Raw genomic sequence first — 17,984 nt, forward strand, 5'->3', positions numbered from 1 at the left:
GGTCCTTAAAGAGTTAAGCAGTGCTGCTTGTGAGCGTGGGTTTCCACATTTTAAAAACCAAATATCGATCCCGCCTATCAGCCTCAGTCTGCCCTGATGCACATTCATGTGTGTAAGATGACACTGAAACCTTTGATCTTGAACCCAGCATTATTATTATTATTATTATTATTATTTATTTCTTAGCAGACGCCCTTATCCAGGGCGACTTACAATCGTAAGCAAATACATTTCAAGTGTTGCAATACAAGTAATACAATAAGAGCAAGAAATACAATAACTTTTGTTCAAGCAAAGTACAAGTGTGACAAACCACAATTCAATAATACAGCAGATAATAGTGATAGTGACATCAGGATATGATTAAATAGTTATAGTTACATCAGGATATGATTAAATACAAAGTACTACAGGTTAAACACTTGGCAGATTACAGTATTCTGAAGTACAGGATTAAATGCAGTAAAATAGGGGGCAGATAAGAGCAAAATAAAGCACATTTACATTATTATTATTATTATTATTATTATTTATTTCTTAGCAGACGCCCTTATCCAGGGCGACTTACAATCGTAAGCAAAAACATTTCAAGCGTTACAATACAAGTAATACAATAAGAGCAAGAAATACAATAAAACAAGTAAAGTACAAGTTTGACAAACCACAATTCAATAATAGATGTTAATAATACATGAAGGGTGATAGTGTCCCAGGATACAAACAGAGGAGTTCTACAGGTGCTGTTTGAAGAGGTGAGTCTTAAGGAGGCGCCGGAATGTGGTCAGGGACTGGGCAGTCCTGACATCTGTAGGAAGGTCATTCCACCACTGCGGAGCAAGGGTGGAGAAGGAGCGAGCTCTGGAGGCAGGGGAGCGTAGCGGAGGTAGAGCTAGTCTTCTAGTGCAGGCGGAGCGGAGAGGTCGAGTGGGGGTGTAGGGAGAGATGAGGGTCTGGAGGTAGCTGGGTGCAGTCTGGTCAAGGCATCTGTAGGCTAGTACAAGAGTCTTGAACTGGATGCGAGCGGTGATCGGGAGCCAGTGGAGCGAGCGGAGTAGTGGAGTAGCGTGGGCGAAGCGAGGCAGAGAGAACACCAGGCGGGCAGCAGAGTTCTGGATGAGCTGGAGCGGATGGGTGGCGGACACAGGGAGGCCAGCCAGGAGGGCGTTGCAGTAGTCTAGGCGGGAGAGTACCAGGGCCTGGACCAGGAGCTGGGTAGCATAGTTGGTGAGGAAGGGTCGGATTCTTCGGATGTTGCTCAGGAAGAATCGGCAAGTGCGTGCCAGAGTGGAGATGTGCTGGGAATAAGAGAGGCAGGGGTCCAGGGTGACTCCAAGGTTCTTAGCTGAGGAAGAGGGAGAGAGTGTGGTAGATTCCAGAGGAACAGAGATAGAAAGATCAGAGGAGGGGGAGGAGGAGGGAAAGAAAAGGAGGTCAGATTTAGAGAGGTTGAGTTTGAGGTGATGCGAGTGCATCCAGGAGGAAATAGCAGACAGACAGGTAGAGATACGGGAGGAGATGGTGCAGTCAGAGGTGGGGAAGGAGAGGAAAATCTGAGCATCATCAGCATAGAAATGGTATGAGAAACCATAGGATGCGATGAGGGGGCCCAGGGAGCGGGTGTAGAGAGAGAACAGGAGAGGACCCAAGACTGACCCTTGGGGGACTCCAGTTAAGAGAGGGTGAGGTGTGGAGGTTGCTCCACGCCAGGTTACCTGGTAAGTGCGGTTGGAGAGGTAGGAGGAGAACCAGGCCAGAGCAGTGCCAGAGATCCCCAGGTCAGCAAGAGATGATAGTAGAATAGAGTGATCAACAGTGCCACAGGCAGCAGAGAGGTCGAGGAGAATTAGGACAGAGGAGAGAGAGGCAGCTCGGGCACACTTAAGTGAGTTGGTGACAGACGGGAGGGTGGTTTCAGTGGAGTGGGCAGAGCGGAAGCCAGATTGGAGAGGGTCAAGCAGAGAGTGGTTGGACAGGAAAGCAGAGAGCTGGCGGTGTACAGTCCGCTCGAGGGTTTTGGAGAGGAAGGGTAGGAGGGAGACAGGACGGTAGTTCTGGAGGGAGGTGGGGTCGAGGGTAGGTTTTTTGAGGAGGGGAGTGATAGAGGCTTTTTTGAAGGCAGAGGGAAAGATACCAGAAAGTAGAGAGGTGTTGAGGAGGGAGGAGATGAAGGGGAGTAGAGCAGGAGCAGCAGCTTGAAAGAGGTGAGTGGGGAGGGGGTCCAAGGCACACGTGGTGGGTTTGTGACCCTGGAGCAGGGAGGAGAGGTCAGAGTCTGAGAGGGGCAAGAAGGTGGAGAAGGAGGGCGAGTTAGTAGGGGGTGTAGTGGGTGTAGGGGTTGGAGCAGGAGGGGGTGCGAGGGAGGGAGAGGTGTTAAAGAGTTTGCGGATATCTGAGATTTTAGAAGAGAAGAAGGAGGCAAAGTCATCAGGGGAGATAGAGGAGGGGGTTCAAATCACTTTAAATTATCAAACCCGTCCTAATCGAGCCCCCTCACAACTTCACACACGACACGACCCTTCTCTCCTGTGTATGTGGAGGAGTGGGGGGGGTGTCATGTGACTAGTCCTTCCTCTTTCTCCTCCCCTCTCTCCTTCCCTCCACCCCTCCCTCCATCATACCCTCCTCTCTCCTCTCCCTCCCTCTCCTTTTTCTCCTCTTCCATCTCTCTCCTCTCCCATCACCATACCCTCCTCTATGTCTCCCTCCCTCTCTCCTCTGTCCTCTCCCTCCCACGATCATACCCTCCTTTCTATCTCCTCTCTCTCCCTCTCTACTCTCTCATCTGCCCCCTCGCTCCCCTCCCTCCCTCTCCCATCTCTCCCTCTCTCCCTCCCTCTCCTTTATTGGCATGGGACACCAGCAGTATTACCAAAGCAGTTACATTACATATCATATGAACAATAGATTTACAATAACAATAACAACAAAACTAATACTACTACTACTAATAATAATAATGGCCGCTGGTATATAGAATGTAACACAGAGTAGTGTTATTGAAGTAACGTCCTGTGCAGAGTGTTCACTGTGTGTCCCTCAGGCTGTGACAGGTGCACACATACTGGGCAGCCAGTGGGGCTGTGTGTCCCGCTCCCAGTTGGACTGTGAGTTATTCTGGGTCAGCCAATTGTGGGAAGTGTGGGAGGGAAATAGTCATTTTTTTAAGGAATTTGTCCTTTGTTTGGTTGTATTTCTCACAGTGTAGGAGAAAGTGCATCTCTGTGTCGACCTCTCCTGTCTCACAGTGACCACAGAGCCTGTTCTCTCTGGGTAGCCAGGTCTGCCTGTGTTGGCCTTTTTCAATGGCCAGGCTGTGGTCGCTGAGCCTGTACTTGGTCAGGATCTGCCTCTGCTTTGTATCTCTGACAGTGAAGAGATCCCCTCCAGAGTAAAGTCTCTTTTTAGGGCTCGATAGCAATCCAGTTTATTTGGGGTTTTTGTTTCTTTGTCCCAATGTTCCAGATAGGAGTTTTTGATTTGTGTTACAGTTTGGTTGACTCTGATTGGCAGTGCTTTAGCAGAGCTGTCCTGAAGCTGGTTAGTGTTAGTGTGGGTTAGTGCAGAGAGCTTCAGGACCAGCTGGCTGAGCTCTTGGGTTAGAAGGGCCTTGTACTGGATAACTCTTGCCAGATTCTGACAGGTAGATTTATTTTATAAAGCCTCCTTTTGATGGTATAAAAAGCTCTGCAGGTTTTTTCTTTTAGTGCATTCACTGCCAGGTTAAAGCTCCCTGACGCACTGATAGCCAGGCCTAGGTATGTATATTGTGTGGTGTGTTCTAGAGTGGTGTTGTGTAGAGTGAAGTGGGACCTGCTTCTTTGAGATCTGCCCTTTTTAAGATCATAATTCTGGTCTTTCTCATGTTTCCAGTCAGGGCCCAGGTCTGACAGTACTGCTCCAGTAGTGACAGGCTGTGCTGCAGCCCCTGCTCTGTGGGCGACAGCAGGACCAGGTCATCTGTGTAGAGCAGGAATTGAATTTCTTTGTCGTGTAGAGTGAGGCCAGGGGCTGCAGACTGCTCCAACACCGCTGCTAATTCATTGATGTAAATATTGAACAGTGTTGGACTCAGACTGCATCCCTGTCTCACTCCACGATCCTGTGTGAAGAATTATGTTCTTTTGTTGCCAATTTTTATTTCACACTTGTTTCCTGAGTACATTGACTTCATTATGTCGTACATTTTACCCCCTACACCACGTTGTAGAATTTTATCATTTAAACCTTCATGCCAAATGGAATCAAATGCTTTTTTAAAGTCTATAAAACAAGAGAAAATGTTTCCTTTATTTTTTTGTTGTACATGTTTGTTGATTAGGGTGTGGAGGGTGTAAATATGGTCATTGGTAATTTGGTAGAAATCCAATCTGACTCTTACTCAGGACACTGTGTTCGGTAAGGAAGGCCAGTATTCGGGTATTGATGATACTGCAGAATACCTTCCCCAGGTTGCTGCTCACACACATGCCTCGGTAGTTGTTGGGGTTGAATTTGTCTCCACTTTTGTAAATTGGGGATATAAGCCCTTGGTTCCAGATGTCAGGGAAGCAGCCTTCCTTTATGGTAAAGGAATACTGCAGCTACCAGTCTCTGCTCTAACTGAGAAGTTTAAGTGCGCCAAGGTCAGACTGGAAATGACATTAGTAGAGTCACGCGACAAATGCGTAAGGGAGGCAGCACCTGTGTTGAAAACTGGAAGAAAGTGGGCGGCAAAGAAAGCTGTGGAAGATGCAAAGGCTGCCCTTCGAATTGGTGATATCATGGGGCAAGTTCAGCATGGAAGAGGGGGTCTTGGTTTCAATTCAGCTCCTCCTACATGGCACAAGGCAGACCCAGCTCAAAGGAGGAAGCTGGTAGTCAACGAGGTGCAAAAGCAGGAGGAGAGGATGAGGTGTATAAAGGCCATTTCCCAGGCCAAGCAGGGAGAATGGATGAGATGGGAGAGTGTGGAACAACGCAAGATTGGCTGGCAAGACCTATGGTCAATGGAACAGAGCAGGATCAGTTTCCTCATCAGGTCAACATATGATGTTCTCCCATCACCACAGAACCTAAACCTCTGGGTAGGAGAGGATACCTCATGTCCTTTGTGTTCATCACCTGCAACATTAAGGCACATTTTGACAGGATGTAAGGTGGCTCTTAGCCAAGGACGGTTTACTTGGCGCCATGACCAGGTGCTGCGATGTTTGGCCTTAGCATTGGAAGACAAGCGTAACATGACCAATAAGTTGCCACCTGTTCCATCAAAACATTACACACAAAAGACAACATTCCTCCGCCCAGGAGAGCAACCACCAAGAAAAGGTGTTAAAACCAATCCTCGCCCAGGACAACTGGAAGCTGCTAGAGACTGGAAAATGCTGGCAGATGTTGGTCAACGGCTTATTTTTCCACCTGAGATTGCCACCACTAACCTTCGACCAGATATTGTCTTGTGGTCTGGATCAGCACGCCTTGTTCACCTGGTAGAGTTAACAGTGCCATGGGAGGATGCTGTAGATGAGGCGTATGAGAGGAAGAAACTGCGGTATGCTCAACTAGCCACTGAAGTGGAACAGCGAGGATGGAGAGTCCGGGTTTACCCAGTGGAAATGGGTTGTCGAGGATTTGTGGCACACTCTACAACCCGGTTTCTCAGAGACGTCGGATTCAGTGGCCAAGAGTTGAGTTGCACAGTGAAGAACTTATCTGAAGCAGCAGAGAGGAGCAGCAACTGGCTGTGGTTGAGATGGAAAGATTCTGTCTGTGGATCTCAAGCACAATAGAAAGAAAGAAACACTGATGTACAGGTAAGTAAGCTGGGCTGAGTTGAGTGGGGGACGGAGGGGGGTGATGCTGGGACGCCAGAATCACCGTCGAGCCCTCTTGAGGTGTCGTGGGCTAGTCGACGAAACACTGAGGATGGAAGGTGCCCACTTGAAAACCCCAGAGATGTACCCTACTTAGCTCAATCCAGATGGTTGTCATGCTGATGCGCTGGGGAGGCCGCACTATGGTTGATCCCCGGAGCCAGCATCGCAGCCGTTGTGTGTGCTGATGCGCCAGGGAGGCAAAATAAGCTGATCCCTGGAGCCAGCATTACACTTCAGCCATTAACACCAGACAGAAGGATATCTACATCATCATATGGAAGGAAACGTAAATGGATGGAGACACATATGGATCACATTAGTTTACTGTAAAGCTACGTCTTAGTTGGTGCTTATCTTGGCGAGAGCCGAGTTCAAATCAGCATGAAGTTTTAACATCTACTCTCGTGTAATGGAAATCATTAGTACCAGGTTAAATAATTTAAGCAGGGCCTCCTGCAGCTCAGGGCTGCTGTGTTTGAGCATCTCGGTACTGATGCTGTCGGGCCACAGGCTTTCCTGGGTTTGAGTCCCTAGAGCTTCTCTGCTAGCTCCTGCGGGGAGATTGGGAAGTCAAGTGGATTTTGGTTGTCTTTAATAGATAGTTCTAATGATTTAAGTTTTTCCTGAATTAAATTTTGCTCTGTTGTAAAATCCTCTTGTAGGGTTCCTTTGTAAAGATTTTCATTTTGTATTGTCAGTTTTTGTTTCTGTGTGGAGTTCATATTGTTCCACATTCCCAGAACTGATTTTGGTTAATAGATTCCTCAGTGTCTGTGAGGGTTGTGTTCATGTGTTTCTCTTTGTTCTGTTTCAGGGTGTGTTTGTGTTGCTTTAGGGTCTCGCAGTACCTGAGGTGTAAATCTGGGTTGTGTGGCTGATGATGTTTTTGATTTGATACTTGTCTTAGTTTTCTCCTTATTGTTTCACATTCATCATCAAACCATTTTTCTTTGGGTTTGTGCTTCTGATTGTTTTTTACTTGTTCATTTTTTTTAGATTTGCTTTGCTTGCTGTTTGTTCTAATATTTCATTCATGTGTTTAACTGCCAGATTTACTCCTCTCACAGTAGGCTGGCACTGTGTGATTTCAGGAGAGCCAGTTGCTTTATCGAATTCCTCTGTGCTGTTTGGAGCCCATTTATAAGTATGGTTCAGATGGTACAGCTTGCATGGCTGTATTAGTGTGTTACTGGGCTGTCCTGTTCTTTGTAGGAACACAGTAATTTGACTGTGGTCTGACAGAGGTGTTTGTGGTCTGACAGTGAATGCATTAATAAAGGAGGGGTCCAGGTCAGTGATGGCGTAATCAACTACGCTAGTCCCAAGAGCTGAGCAGTATGTGAATCTACTTAAAGAGTCCCCTCTGATCCTGCCATTAATGATGTACAGACCCCAGGCTTGGCAGAGATGCACTAACTGCCTCCCATTTGTGTTCACAATACAATCAGGGTCGTTTCTGTGGATTGAGGTAGGTGTGAGGTATTTTACTGCATTTAATCCTGTACTTCAGAATACTGTAATCTGCCAAGTGTTTAACCTGTAGTACTTTGTATTTAATCACATCCTGATGTAACTATCACTATTTAATCATATCCTGATGCAACTATCACTATTATCTGCTGTATTATTGAATTGTGGTTTGTCACACTTGAACAAAAAATTATTGTATTTCTTGCTCTTATTGTATTACTTGTATTGTAACACTTGAATGTATTTTGTATTTGCTTGCGATTGTAAGTCGCCCTGGATAAGGGCGTCTGCTAAGAAATAAATAATAATAATAATAATAATAATAATAATACAGAGGGGTTTGTCCAAATACATGGCTGTTACCTTGTGTGCTTCTACAGTCAGACTCTGTTCCTGTTCTGGTGTTGAAATCCCCACAGAGCAGCACATTTCCCTGGGTCTGGAAATGGCTGATCTCTGTGTGGAGGGTATGAAAATATTCCTCATTGTAGTTTGTGGATTCAGAGGGAGGGGTGTAGGCTGCACACAGGTAAACGTCAGTTTCACCTTGGACTGCGTTTTTGTTTAATTTGAGCCGTGTGTGTGTCTGTCCTTGTTTAATTGAGCCGATGGATTGGGCGAGCTCCCCTCTGTGCCACACTAGTATTCCCCCCGAGTCCCTGTCGTGTGTGACTGTGCTGTGTTTCAGGGAGGGCACTATGATCTCCCTGTAGCCTGAGGGACAGTGAGTGGCACATCTGCACGGCACCACGTCTCTAACAGGATCATAATATCAATATTATTTACATTGAGAACAATGTTCAACAGCTGATTGAAGGAGATCTCAGCTTTTCTTTTTTTTTTTTAATTTATATTATTTATAATAACACAAAATGAAAATTACAACATTAAGTAAATATGTAGATGTGTCTGTGCAGTGATACTGTGTCTGATACACACACACACACACACACACACATTGTTTTTCTTCATATTCATATCCCATTCGTTTCTGGTATTTTCCCAGGTAAACTAGGGTTTCCTGTGTCCTACCCGAGTGCTGCGGGTCCCTCAGTCCAGCAGTCTTGAGCAGAGGGTGTTGAGGAGCTGTTTTATCTCACCCAGCTCAGTGGTGGCAGGGGGGGCTGGCTGAGCGAGGGCTCCAGCGTAGCTGAGCTGGTGCTGCGGCTGGTTGGTGCGCGGAGGGGCTCTGGGTCTGGCTGGTCCTGGCTGGGCTGTGCTGCTCTGGGTTGCAATGGCTCAGGCAGTGTTGGGTTGTGCTCTGCTGTGTGGGTGAGGGGTGGGTTGGCCCCTCGCAGGTGTGTGTCTTGTGGCTCCAGGGGGTCTCCTCACTGGTGTGTGTCCTGTGGCTCCAGGGGGTCTCCTCACTGGTGTGTGTCCTGTGGCTCCAGGGGGTCTCCTCACTGGTGTGTGTCCTGTGGCTCCAGGGGGTCTCCTCACTGGTGTGTGTCCTGTGGCTCCAGGGGGTCTCATCACTGGTCTGTGTCCTGTGGCTCCAGGGGGTCTCCTCACTGGTTGTATGCTGCGCTGGGGGGGGGGGCTGGCTGGGCTGCGGCCCATGGCTGTATCCTTGAGGGATTTATCAAAGACCCGGACGCCTTCCTGGTTGAGGTGCACTCTGTCGTACAGCTGCCAGGGGCTCAGTGTGGGGGGGGGGGGGGTGCCAGGTGGACGCTGGGTATCAGAGCACAGCCCCTGGACGATCTCAGCGTTGATATTACTGGTGATGTGTGGGGGGTGTCTGCTCTGTGGAAATGACAACTCTGGAGTCTGAACTCCTGTGTGGAAACAAATAAAAATAATAAAACAGGATTAAAATAAATAAAAGATCATAACAATAAAAGCGTCAGACCGCAGAAAAAGTGAATATTCTGTCTTAATGGACGCAGTTCTTGGTCACAGACCTGCAGCGACCGGCGCCGATGTGTTGAATTCAGAGACTTGTCTTCTGGAAAGTATTTCTCCTTTAAATTGTTTAACGCTGACAGGGATCATTTCAAACAGAGACAAATCAAACCTTACAGTGTGTGAACTGCAGGTCTGCTGCTGCTTCATTAATTGGGTTCCATGTATTTATCAGCAACGCTTTATATTGCGTGGCATAAATTAATATTCAATAGATATGCAATAGATATTAAATGAATGTTAAATTAATATTTAATAAATGTGCAATTGATATTAAATGAATGTTAAATTTATATTAAATAGATATGCAATTGATATTAAATGAATGTTAAATTAATATTAAATAGATATGCAATTGATATTAAATGAATGTTAAATTAATATTTAATAAATGTGCAATTGATATTAAATGAATGTTAAATTAATATTTAATAAATGTGCACTAGCTGGTTTCTTGCTAAATGTTAACCAAATATCGATTGAAAATGTAATGGCACGTCACGTCCATTTATATCACGTTTTGTTACCGTTGAAAATATGTAATAATTTCCCTTTATTGAAAATACAGTTAATCTGACTTGAATGTCAATGGAAAGTAACAAGGAATAATTGAACGTAAATTTAATGTGCAATTTAACATTAATTTAATATCAATTTAATATTAATTTATGCCACGTAATATAAAGCATTACCATTTTTTCTAATGAATAAGGTGATCAGTAATCGCGCATATTATTTTGTGGTTACTTTATAAACCAGTCCTTAACAGAAAATAAATAAATAAAGAAATAAGCTCCTATATTGGAAATGTGCAAAGTATCTGAAAATCACATTCAATTCGGTCATTTTAAAAAATCCCATCTATTAACATTGCATGTGTAAAAACAAGCTGTACAGAAAAATCTCTTTAATGTTTCGTTTAGATTTTGTTTTTAATAGGCCTGCTTTAAATCTATTTTTCTGACGTGTTTACTGACATTTTTAAATACTATCTGTAACTTTTTAAAGTTATTATTAGTAGTAGTTAATCTGACTTTAATAATATGAAATGAAATTATTCAGTTTGTATTTGCAGTCAGCAGCATGTGAAACACAAACCCATATTTGTGTATTCGTGTGAAATCTTTTGGTACTTTATCGTTTGGGACAGTCCGACCTCGGGATCCATTCTCAAAACAAATCCACAGCACTCCTCTGTGCGCGCGTGTCCGTGGAATCTGACGTCACGTTCCACAGGCAGCTGCTTCTTTGAGCAGCAGTGTGAACACACCCACGCTGCTCGGCTCGGGTCCGGCTCGGCTCGGCTCGGCTCGGCTCGGGTGTGCTGGTCTGAAAAGGCTAAGATGTTTGGGCTCCAGATCTTGTTCACTCGCCGGTCACGGAAGAGCCTCCGTCAGGGTTTTCTCTCACACTTTCAGTTTGTGTTGTTCTTCTCCCCTCTTCAGGATCAAGTATCTCGCGGCTCATTGCGTTCAATGCGGTTTCCATGACAACAGAACACCGCTACAGTTCGAAATTCGAAACACTGCTACAATTCCAACTGCGATTCCAAACTGCAGCTTGAGTTCAGCCTGTCGATTTAAGAGACTTTACTGTACGAGGCGATCTCGGGGTTTAGTTAATATTTATATCTAGAAAATATTATTATTTCAAGATTCATTTTAATTGAAGTAAGAGGCTCAGCTTCTGCCTTTGTCACCTTTTTTTCTTTCTTTCTTTCTTTCTTTCGTTCCTCTTTTATATTATTTTATAATAATAATAATAATAATAATAATAATAATAATCTGTCTTAGACGTCATTTTAAGGTTATTTCAGGTTGTGGTTTGGCTGGTTAAGAAAATGTCCTGTTAGGCCAGTTTTTTTTTTTTAAACCCTTTTTGTGTTAATAATAATAATAATAATAATAATAATAATAATAATAATAATAATAATAATAATAATGTCTCCTCTCTGCTCCACAGTTGATGTGACTCTGGACCCTGATACAGCGTACCCCTGGCTCATCCTGTCTGCGGAGGGGAAACGAGTGAGAAAGCGAGAGACATGGCAGGATCTCCCTGACAATCCAAAGAGATTTGATTACTGGGAGTGTGTGCTGGGCAGGGAGGGCTTCACCTCGGGGAGACGCTACTGGCAGGTGCAGGTGGGGGGGAATACAAACTGGAGATTAGGAGTCAGCAGAGAGTCTGCCAAGAGGAAGGGATGGTTCAGCACGACCCCCCAGCTGGGTTACTGGACTGTGGAGTGGTGTAGATATAGAGATGAGTTCACTGCTCTCACTGACCCCCAGACCCCCCTCCCCCGGAGCCTGGAGCCCCAGAAGTTGGGGGTGTATCTGGATTATGAGGAAGGGCAGCTCTTCTTTTACAATGTGGAGACCAGATCTCACATCTACACTTTCACTGACATGGAGTTCAATCCCAGTGAGAAACTCTATCCATTCTTCTATACTTACAGTGTAACAGACCTTGTGCTGGAGTCCCCTGACCCTGTCAGCGCTGCAGATTAAACACACATTGCTGTCTGAACCAGGAAACTATTCAAACAGCTCAGACAATCTCCTCTTCACTTTCACTGACACTCTCTCTGCACTCTTCTGGGCTGATGAGAAGAAATCCTCTCTCTTCCACCCTCTTACCCTGAGCCCCTCCTCTTTATTTCTCTACACCCCCTTTCCTACTCTCCCTTCCTGTCTCCATCTCTCTTTCCCCTCCACCTCTCCATCTCCAGATCCCTTTTTCTCTCCTCTTCTGCTCTCCTCTCTGTTTCTCTCTCTCTTCCCTCTTATATAATAATCCCCATCCCTCTCTTTTTCTCTCTCTCTTCCCTCTTATATAATAATCCCCTCCCTCTCTTTTTCTCTTTCTCTTCCCTCTTATATAATAATCCCCATCCCTCTCTTTTTCTCTCTCTTCCCTCATATAATAATCCCCATCTCTCTCTTTTTCTTTTTCTCTCTTCCCTCTTATATAATAATCCCCTCCCTCTCTTTTTCTCCCTCTTCCCTCTTATATAATAATCCCCTCACTCTCTTTTTCTCTCTCTTCCCTCTTGTATAATAATCCCCTCCCTCTCTTTTTCTCTCTCTTCCCTCTTATATAATAATCCCCTCACTCTCTTTTTCTCTCTCTTCCCTCTTGTATAATAATCCCCTCCCTCTCTTTTTCTCTCTCTCTTCCCTCTTATATAATAATCCCCTCCCTCTCTTTTTCTCTCTCTTCCCTCTTATATAATAATCCCCTCCCTCTCTTTTTCTCTCTCTCTTCCCTTTTATATAATAATCCCCTCCCTCTCTTTTTCTCTCTCTTCCCTCATATAATAATCCCCTCCCTCTCTTTTTCTCTCTCTTCCCTCTTATATAATAATCCCCTCCCTCTCTTTTTCTTTCTCTTCCCTCTTATATAATAATCCCCTCCCTCTCTTTTTCTCTCTCTTCCCTCTTATATAATAATCCCCTCCCTCTCTTTGTGATCACAGTAGCGTTTGTGCGGCCAAGACTAATATTTTGCGCTACTTTTGAGTCCTTAAGAATGTCTTTCAGCACATCAGTCAAATGATCAGCGGCTCGCAAGGCGATGTTATGCTCAGACAAAAATCCAGAAAGCTTCAGCTCTGCAGTTTTAACAGCAGTTTCTAAATTTACGTTTTCAGTACTCACATGCATGCACTGTGTGATTGACATCTGATTCGGAGCCAAACATTCTACTCTCCCTCTCTCCTCCCTGCCTTCTCAACTCTCCCTCTCTCCTCTATCCTCTCTACTCTCCCTCTCTCCTCCATCCTCTCTACTCTCCCTCTCTCCTCCCTGCCTTCTCTACTCTCCCTCTCTCCACCCTGCCCTCTCTACTCTCCCTCTCTCCTCCATCCTCTCTACTCTCCCTCTCTCCTCCATCCTCTCTCCTCTCCCTCTCTCCACCCTGCCCTCTCTACTCTCCCTCTCTCCTCCATCCTCTCTCCTCTCCCTCTCTCCTCCATACTCTCTACTCTCCCTCTCTCCACCCTGCCTTCTCTACTTTCCCTCTCTCCTCCCTGCCTTCTCTACTCTCCCTCTCTCCTCCATCCTCTCTACTCTCCCTCTCTCCTCCCTGCCTTCTCTACTCTCCCTCTCTCCACCCTGCCCTCTCTACTCTCCCTCTCTCCACCCTGCCTTCTCTACTCTCCCTCTCTCCTCCATCCTCTCTACTCTCCCTCTCTCCACCCTGCCCTCCCTACTCTCCCTCTCTCCACCCTGCCCTCTGTACTCTCCCTCTCTCCACCCTGCCTTCTCCTCTCTCCCTCTCTCCTCCCTGCCTTCTCTACTCTCCCTCTCTCCTCCATCCTCTCTACTCTCCCTCTCTCCACCCTGCCTTCTCTACTCTCCCTCTCCTCCATCCTCTCTACTCTCCCTCTCTCCTCCATCCTCTCTACTCTCCCTCTCTCCACCCTGCCCTCCCTACTCTCCCTCTCTCCACCCTGCCCTCTGTACTCTCCCTCTCTCCACCCTGCCTTCTCCTCTCTCCCTCTCTCCTCCCTGCCTTCTCTACTCTCCCTCTCTCCTCCATCCTCTCTACTCTCCCTCTCTCCACCCTGCCCTCTCTACTCTCCCTTTCTCCACCCTGCCCTCTCTACTCTCCCTCTCTCCTCCCTGCCTTCTCTACTCTCCCTCTCTCCTCCATCCTCTCTACTCTCCCTCTCTCCACCCTGCCTTCTCCTCTCTCCCTCTCTCCTCCATCCTCTCTACTCTCCCTCTCTCCTCCATCTTCTCTACTCTCCCTCTCTTCACCCTGCCCTCTCTACTCTCCCTCTCTCCTCCATCCTCTCTACTCTCCCTCTCTCCTCCCTGCCCTCTCTACTCTCCCTCTGTCCTCCCTGCCTTCTCTCCTCTCTCTCCTCCATCCTCTCTACTCTCCCTCTCTCCTCCATCCTCTCTACTCTCCCTCTCTCCTCCATCCTCTCTACTCTCCCTCTCTCCACCATCCTCTCTACTCTCCCTCTCTCCACCCTGCCCTCTCCTCTCCCTCTCTCCTCCATCCTCTCTACTCTCCCTCTCTCCTCCATCCTCTCTACTCTCCCTCTTTCCTCCATCCTCTCTACTCTCCCTCTCTCCTCCATCCTCTCTACTCTCCCTCTCTCCTCCCTGCCTTCTCTACTCTCCCACTCTCCTCCATCCTCTCTACTCTCCCTCTCTCCTCCATCCTCTCTACTCTCCCTCTCTCCACTCTGCCTTCTCTACTCTCCCTCTCTCCACCCTGCCTTCTCTACTCTCCCTCTCTCCTCCATCATCTCTACTCTCCCTCTCTCCGCCCTGCCTTCTCTACTCTCCCTCTCCTCCATCCTCTCTACTCTCCCTCTCTCCACCCTGCCTTCTCTACTCTCCCTCTCTCCTCCATCCTCTCTACTCTCCCTCTCTCCACCCTGCCTTCTCTACTCTCCCTCTCCTCCATCCTCTCTACTCTCCCTCTCTCCTCCCTGCCCTCTCTACTCTCCCTCTCTCCACCCTGCCTTCTCTACTCTCCCTCTCTCCTCCATCCTCTCTACTCTCCCTCTCTCCTCCATCTTCTCTACTCTCCCTCTCTTCACCCTGCCCTCTCTACTCTCCCTCTCTCCTCCATCCTCTCTACTCTCCCTCTCTCCACTCTGCCTTCTCTACTCTCCCTCTCTCCACCCTGCCTTCTCTACTCTCCCTCTCTCCTCCATCATCTCTACTCTCCCTCTCTCCGCCCTGCCTTCTCTACTCTCCCTCTCCTCCATCCTCTCTACTCTCCCTCTCTCCACCCTGCCTTCTCTACTCTCCCTCTCTCCTCCATCCTCTCTACTCTCCCTCTCTCCACCCTGCCTTCTCTACTCTCCCTCTCCTCCATCCTCTCTACTCTCCCTCTCTCCTCCCTGCCCTCTCTACTCTCCCTCTCTCCACCCTGCCTTCTCTACTCTCCCTCTCTCCTCCATCCTCTCTACTCTCCCTCTCTCCTCCATCTTCTCTACTCTCCCTCTCTTCACCCTGCCCTCTCTACTCTCCCTCTCTCCTCCATCCTCTCTACTCTCCCTCTCTCCTCCCTGCCCTCTCTACTCTCCCTCTCTCCTCCATCCTCTCTACTCTCCCTCTCTCCTCCATCCTCTCTACTCTTCCTCTCTACTATCTCTCTTCACCCTGCCCTCTCTACTCTCCCTCCATCCTCCCTGCCTTTTCTACTCTCCCTCCCTCCTCCCTGCCTTCTCTACTCTCCCTCTCTCCTCCTTCTGCCTCTCTCCTCCTTCTCCCTCTCCTCCTTCTCTCCTCTCCCTCTCTCCTCCCTCTCCCTCTCCTTCCTCTCTCCACCCTCTCCCTCTCTCCACCCTGCTTTCTCTACTCTCCCTCTCTCCTCCCTCTCCCTCTCCTCCCTCTCCCTCTCTTCTCCCTTTCCACTCTCCCCTCTCCTCCCTGCTCTGTCCTCTCCCACTCTCCCTCTCCTCCCTCTCTCCACCCTCTCTCCTCCCTCTCCCTCTTCTCTTCCTCTCCCTCTGTACTCTCCCTCTCTCCTCCTTGCTCCCTCTAATTTTGTACTGTGATATTTTGTAACAGTTGTAAGCCTCCCTGGATAAGGGTGTCTGCTAAGAAATAAATAATGATAAAAGACTTTCTAGTACAGCTGGGGCTGTACTACAGATCCACACCGCTGAGGAGAGAGGGGAGGGGGAGAGGGAGGGAGGGGGAGACAGCTGGGGCTGCACTACAGATCCACACTGCTGGTAAGAGGGGATTTTTTTTAGTATGTCTAAGATTCCCTGTTTAATTGTAATGGATGATATCTCTACTTTGTTTGAAACTCAGAGTGGGGATCTGCAGAGGATTGCAGGCTCTGTACACACTCCAGTTAGTTTACATATCCCCACCTCCTCCTCAAAGCACAGAGTTACTTCCAGTCTGATTTAGAAATACTGAAAGAAACAGAACAGATTCAGTTCAGATGTGTTTAAATTGTCATTTTTATTCAGCATACATGGTAAATATGTTCACCTTGTATTTAAAACATCTGGGAGATTTTACAAAAAAAAAACTCAAAATATAATCCATTTGTTCCTGTTGTTTTTGATTTTATTTTAGTCTCTATGATGAGGGTTACACAGACCACTGAAACCAATTTCAGTTCTTATTAAAATAATTCTACTGCAGCTCAAGACAGAATTCCCTCAGTGTTAGCGGTGCATCACTTCCATTCACTACACAGCTCTCACATGTGCAGCTTTTGAAAGATGTTGCAGCAAAACATGGATTCTCATTTGAACACCTCTGGTGCTACCCTGGGGTAATCTCTGTCTGCACAAGCCAGGCTTTCAAAAGCTTACTAGAACGGAAACTCTTCATTTTACAACGTGATATGTGCTACAGTGCTACACCCGGTTAAAGAAATCTCCGTTTGCAAGCCATGGTTTCAGTTAGGGTTGCACTTCCTTGTTCACCTGGAGGGTGAAATTGTCCCCGCCCCTTCGATGGCTTATTTCCTGTCATTAACCAATCAGCTGCTGCTCCCCCTGCTGACTGGCAGGCTGTCAGCCAGTAACATGACCCAGAAGACACTGCAGAGGTGAAGTGAGGCGGGGAGTCCAGCAGCCTTCCCGAGTGCGAGGCACAGAAACAGAACTTCCTTTAATCCAGTGATCATGTCAAATCCAGGTCTGCGAGAACATCTTTCAAAAACTGGACATCTGAGAGCTAATGCAACTTCCAAGCAGGTCGTCTTTATGTCATTATTTTGTTAAGCTATAAATCATTTAAAGAAAAAAAGAAAAAGAATGAATTTCCACACATTTTAATTTTCCAACAGTGTAGATTTTTATTTAAAGCTCCACATGACTTCAAACGCTCTGGAAGAAAGGCTTACAGACAGACGTCTTTACATTTTTTTTTAATTTGTAAAAAGCACCTTTTGGAATGTAAAATTCAGATTTCAAAAGCAGTGGCTCAGTGTGTGAGGATTACTGGTCCCAGTTTAATGAGTGCACTGGTCTAGTAGATGTAACTGGCAGTGAAGAGAGACTGGGAGGCAGCCTTGTCTTTCTGTCCGCTCTGAACGTAAGATCCAGTCGACACCAATCCGTTAATCTGAAGAAAAAAATAACACACACACACACACACACACACAGATATAGACATACACAGAGACAGACAGACACTGACAGGGTGATGACCCCTCCTCTGTAAAGAAGGGTTTATTTTTTTGATGGATTTTGTGTCCAATATTTCGCCTTTCAAATATTTTTCAATTTTCTAACGGGGTGTAGCAGTGGTGAATAAGCATTCACAAATAATGTTTAGAAAACAGTCACTCAGAACTGAAACCTCCCTTCATCTCCCCTGCAATGCCAACCCCACTTAATGACGTTTTAGGTTTGTGCGGGATGCAAAGTTTATCATTTGAATTTACTGAAACACGTTGTATCTTTTGAAGTGTGTAAAGTCATTTTACAGTAATGTGTTGATTTATACCGGGACTGAAGATGTTGTTAGCAAAGGGGGCCGGCTGTACTAACGAGGTCAAACAATAGGCCATTTACTAAAACATCTTAAAACTAATAAACAAACAGTTACCTTAGTGAACATTATCGTAGTATGTTGCTTAAAACATAACACAATATATTCATAATAAAGTTGAGTTCTTATCTATAAACAGCAACATGTTTAAAGCTGGGGACTCGCTGTCTGTAGCTTGGTGTTGTTTACATTATCGCCAGCATGATTGGAAGCTGAAATTACTTTTTAAAAAACACACTTTTCTTATACCAATATAATAGGCCTG

The 17,984-nt window shown here is 46.4% G+C and overlaps 2 protein-coding genes across 7 annotated transcripts in view; one reads left to right on the plus strand and one right to left on the minus strand.

Annotated features, from left to right (window-relative positions):
• Nucleotides 1-17,984, plus strand: part of LOC117965866 (butyrophilin subfamily 1 member A1-like) — a 486,786-nt gene that overhangs the window by 278,411 nt on the left and 190,391 nt on the right. For 5 of the 6 annotated variants that reach the window (XM_059015802.1, XM_059015803.1, XM_059015801.1 and 2 more), the window contains one exon: nucleotides 11,193-13,059. The exons of the other annotated variant lie outside the window; for it this stretch is intronic. In XM_059015802.1, the coding sequence (XP_058871785.1) occupies nucleotides 11,193-11,740 (548 nt within the window). In that variant the 3' untranslated portion in view covers nucleotides 11,741-13,059. Of the gene's footprint in view, nucleotides 1-11,192; nucleotides 13,060-17,984 lie in introns of those variants that run through there. 6 annotated transcript variants of the gene reach the window in all.
• The window catches only part of LOC117407797 (butyrophilin subfamily 1 member A1-like), a 422,535-nt gene that overhangs the window by 235,120 nt on the left and 169,431 nt on the right, over nucleotides 1-17,984 (minus strand). The gene's annotated exons all lie outside the window — the stretch shown is intronic.

Source organism: Acipenser ruthenus, chromosome 51 (genome assembly GCF_902713425.1).
Source record: "Acipenser ruthenus chromosome 51, fAciRut3.2 maternal haplotype, whole genome shotgun sequence".
Taxonomy (NCBI): Eukaryota; Metazoa; Chordata; class Actinopteri; order Acipenseriformes; family Acipenseridae; genus Acipenser; species Acipenser ruthenus.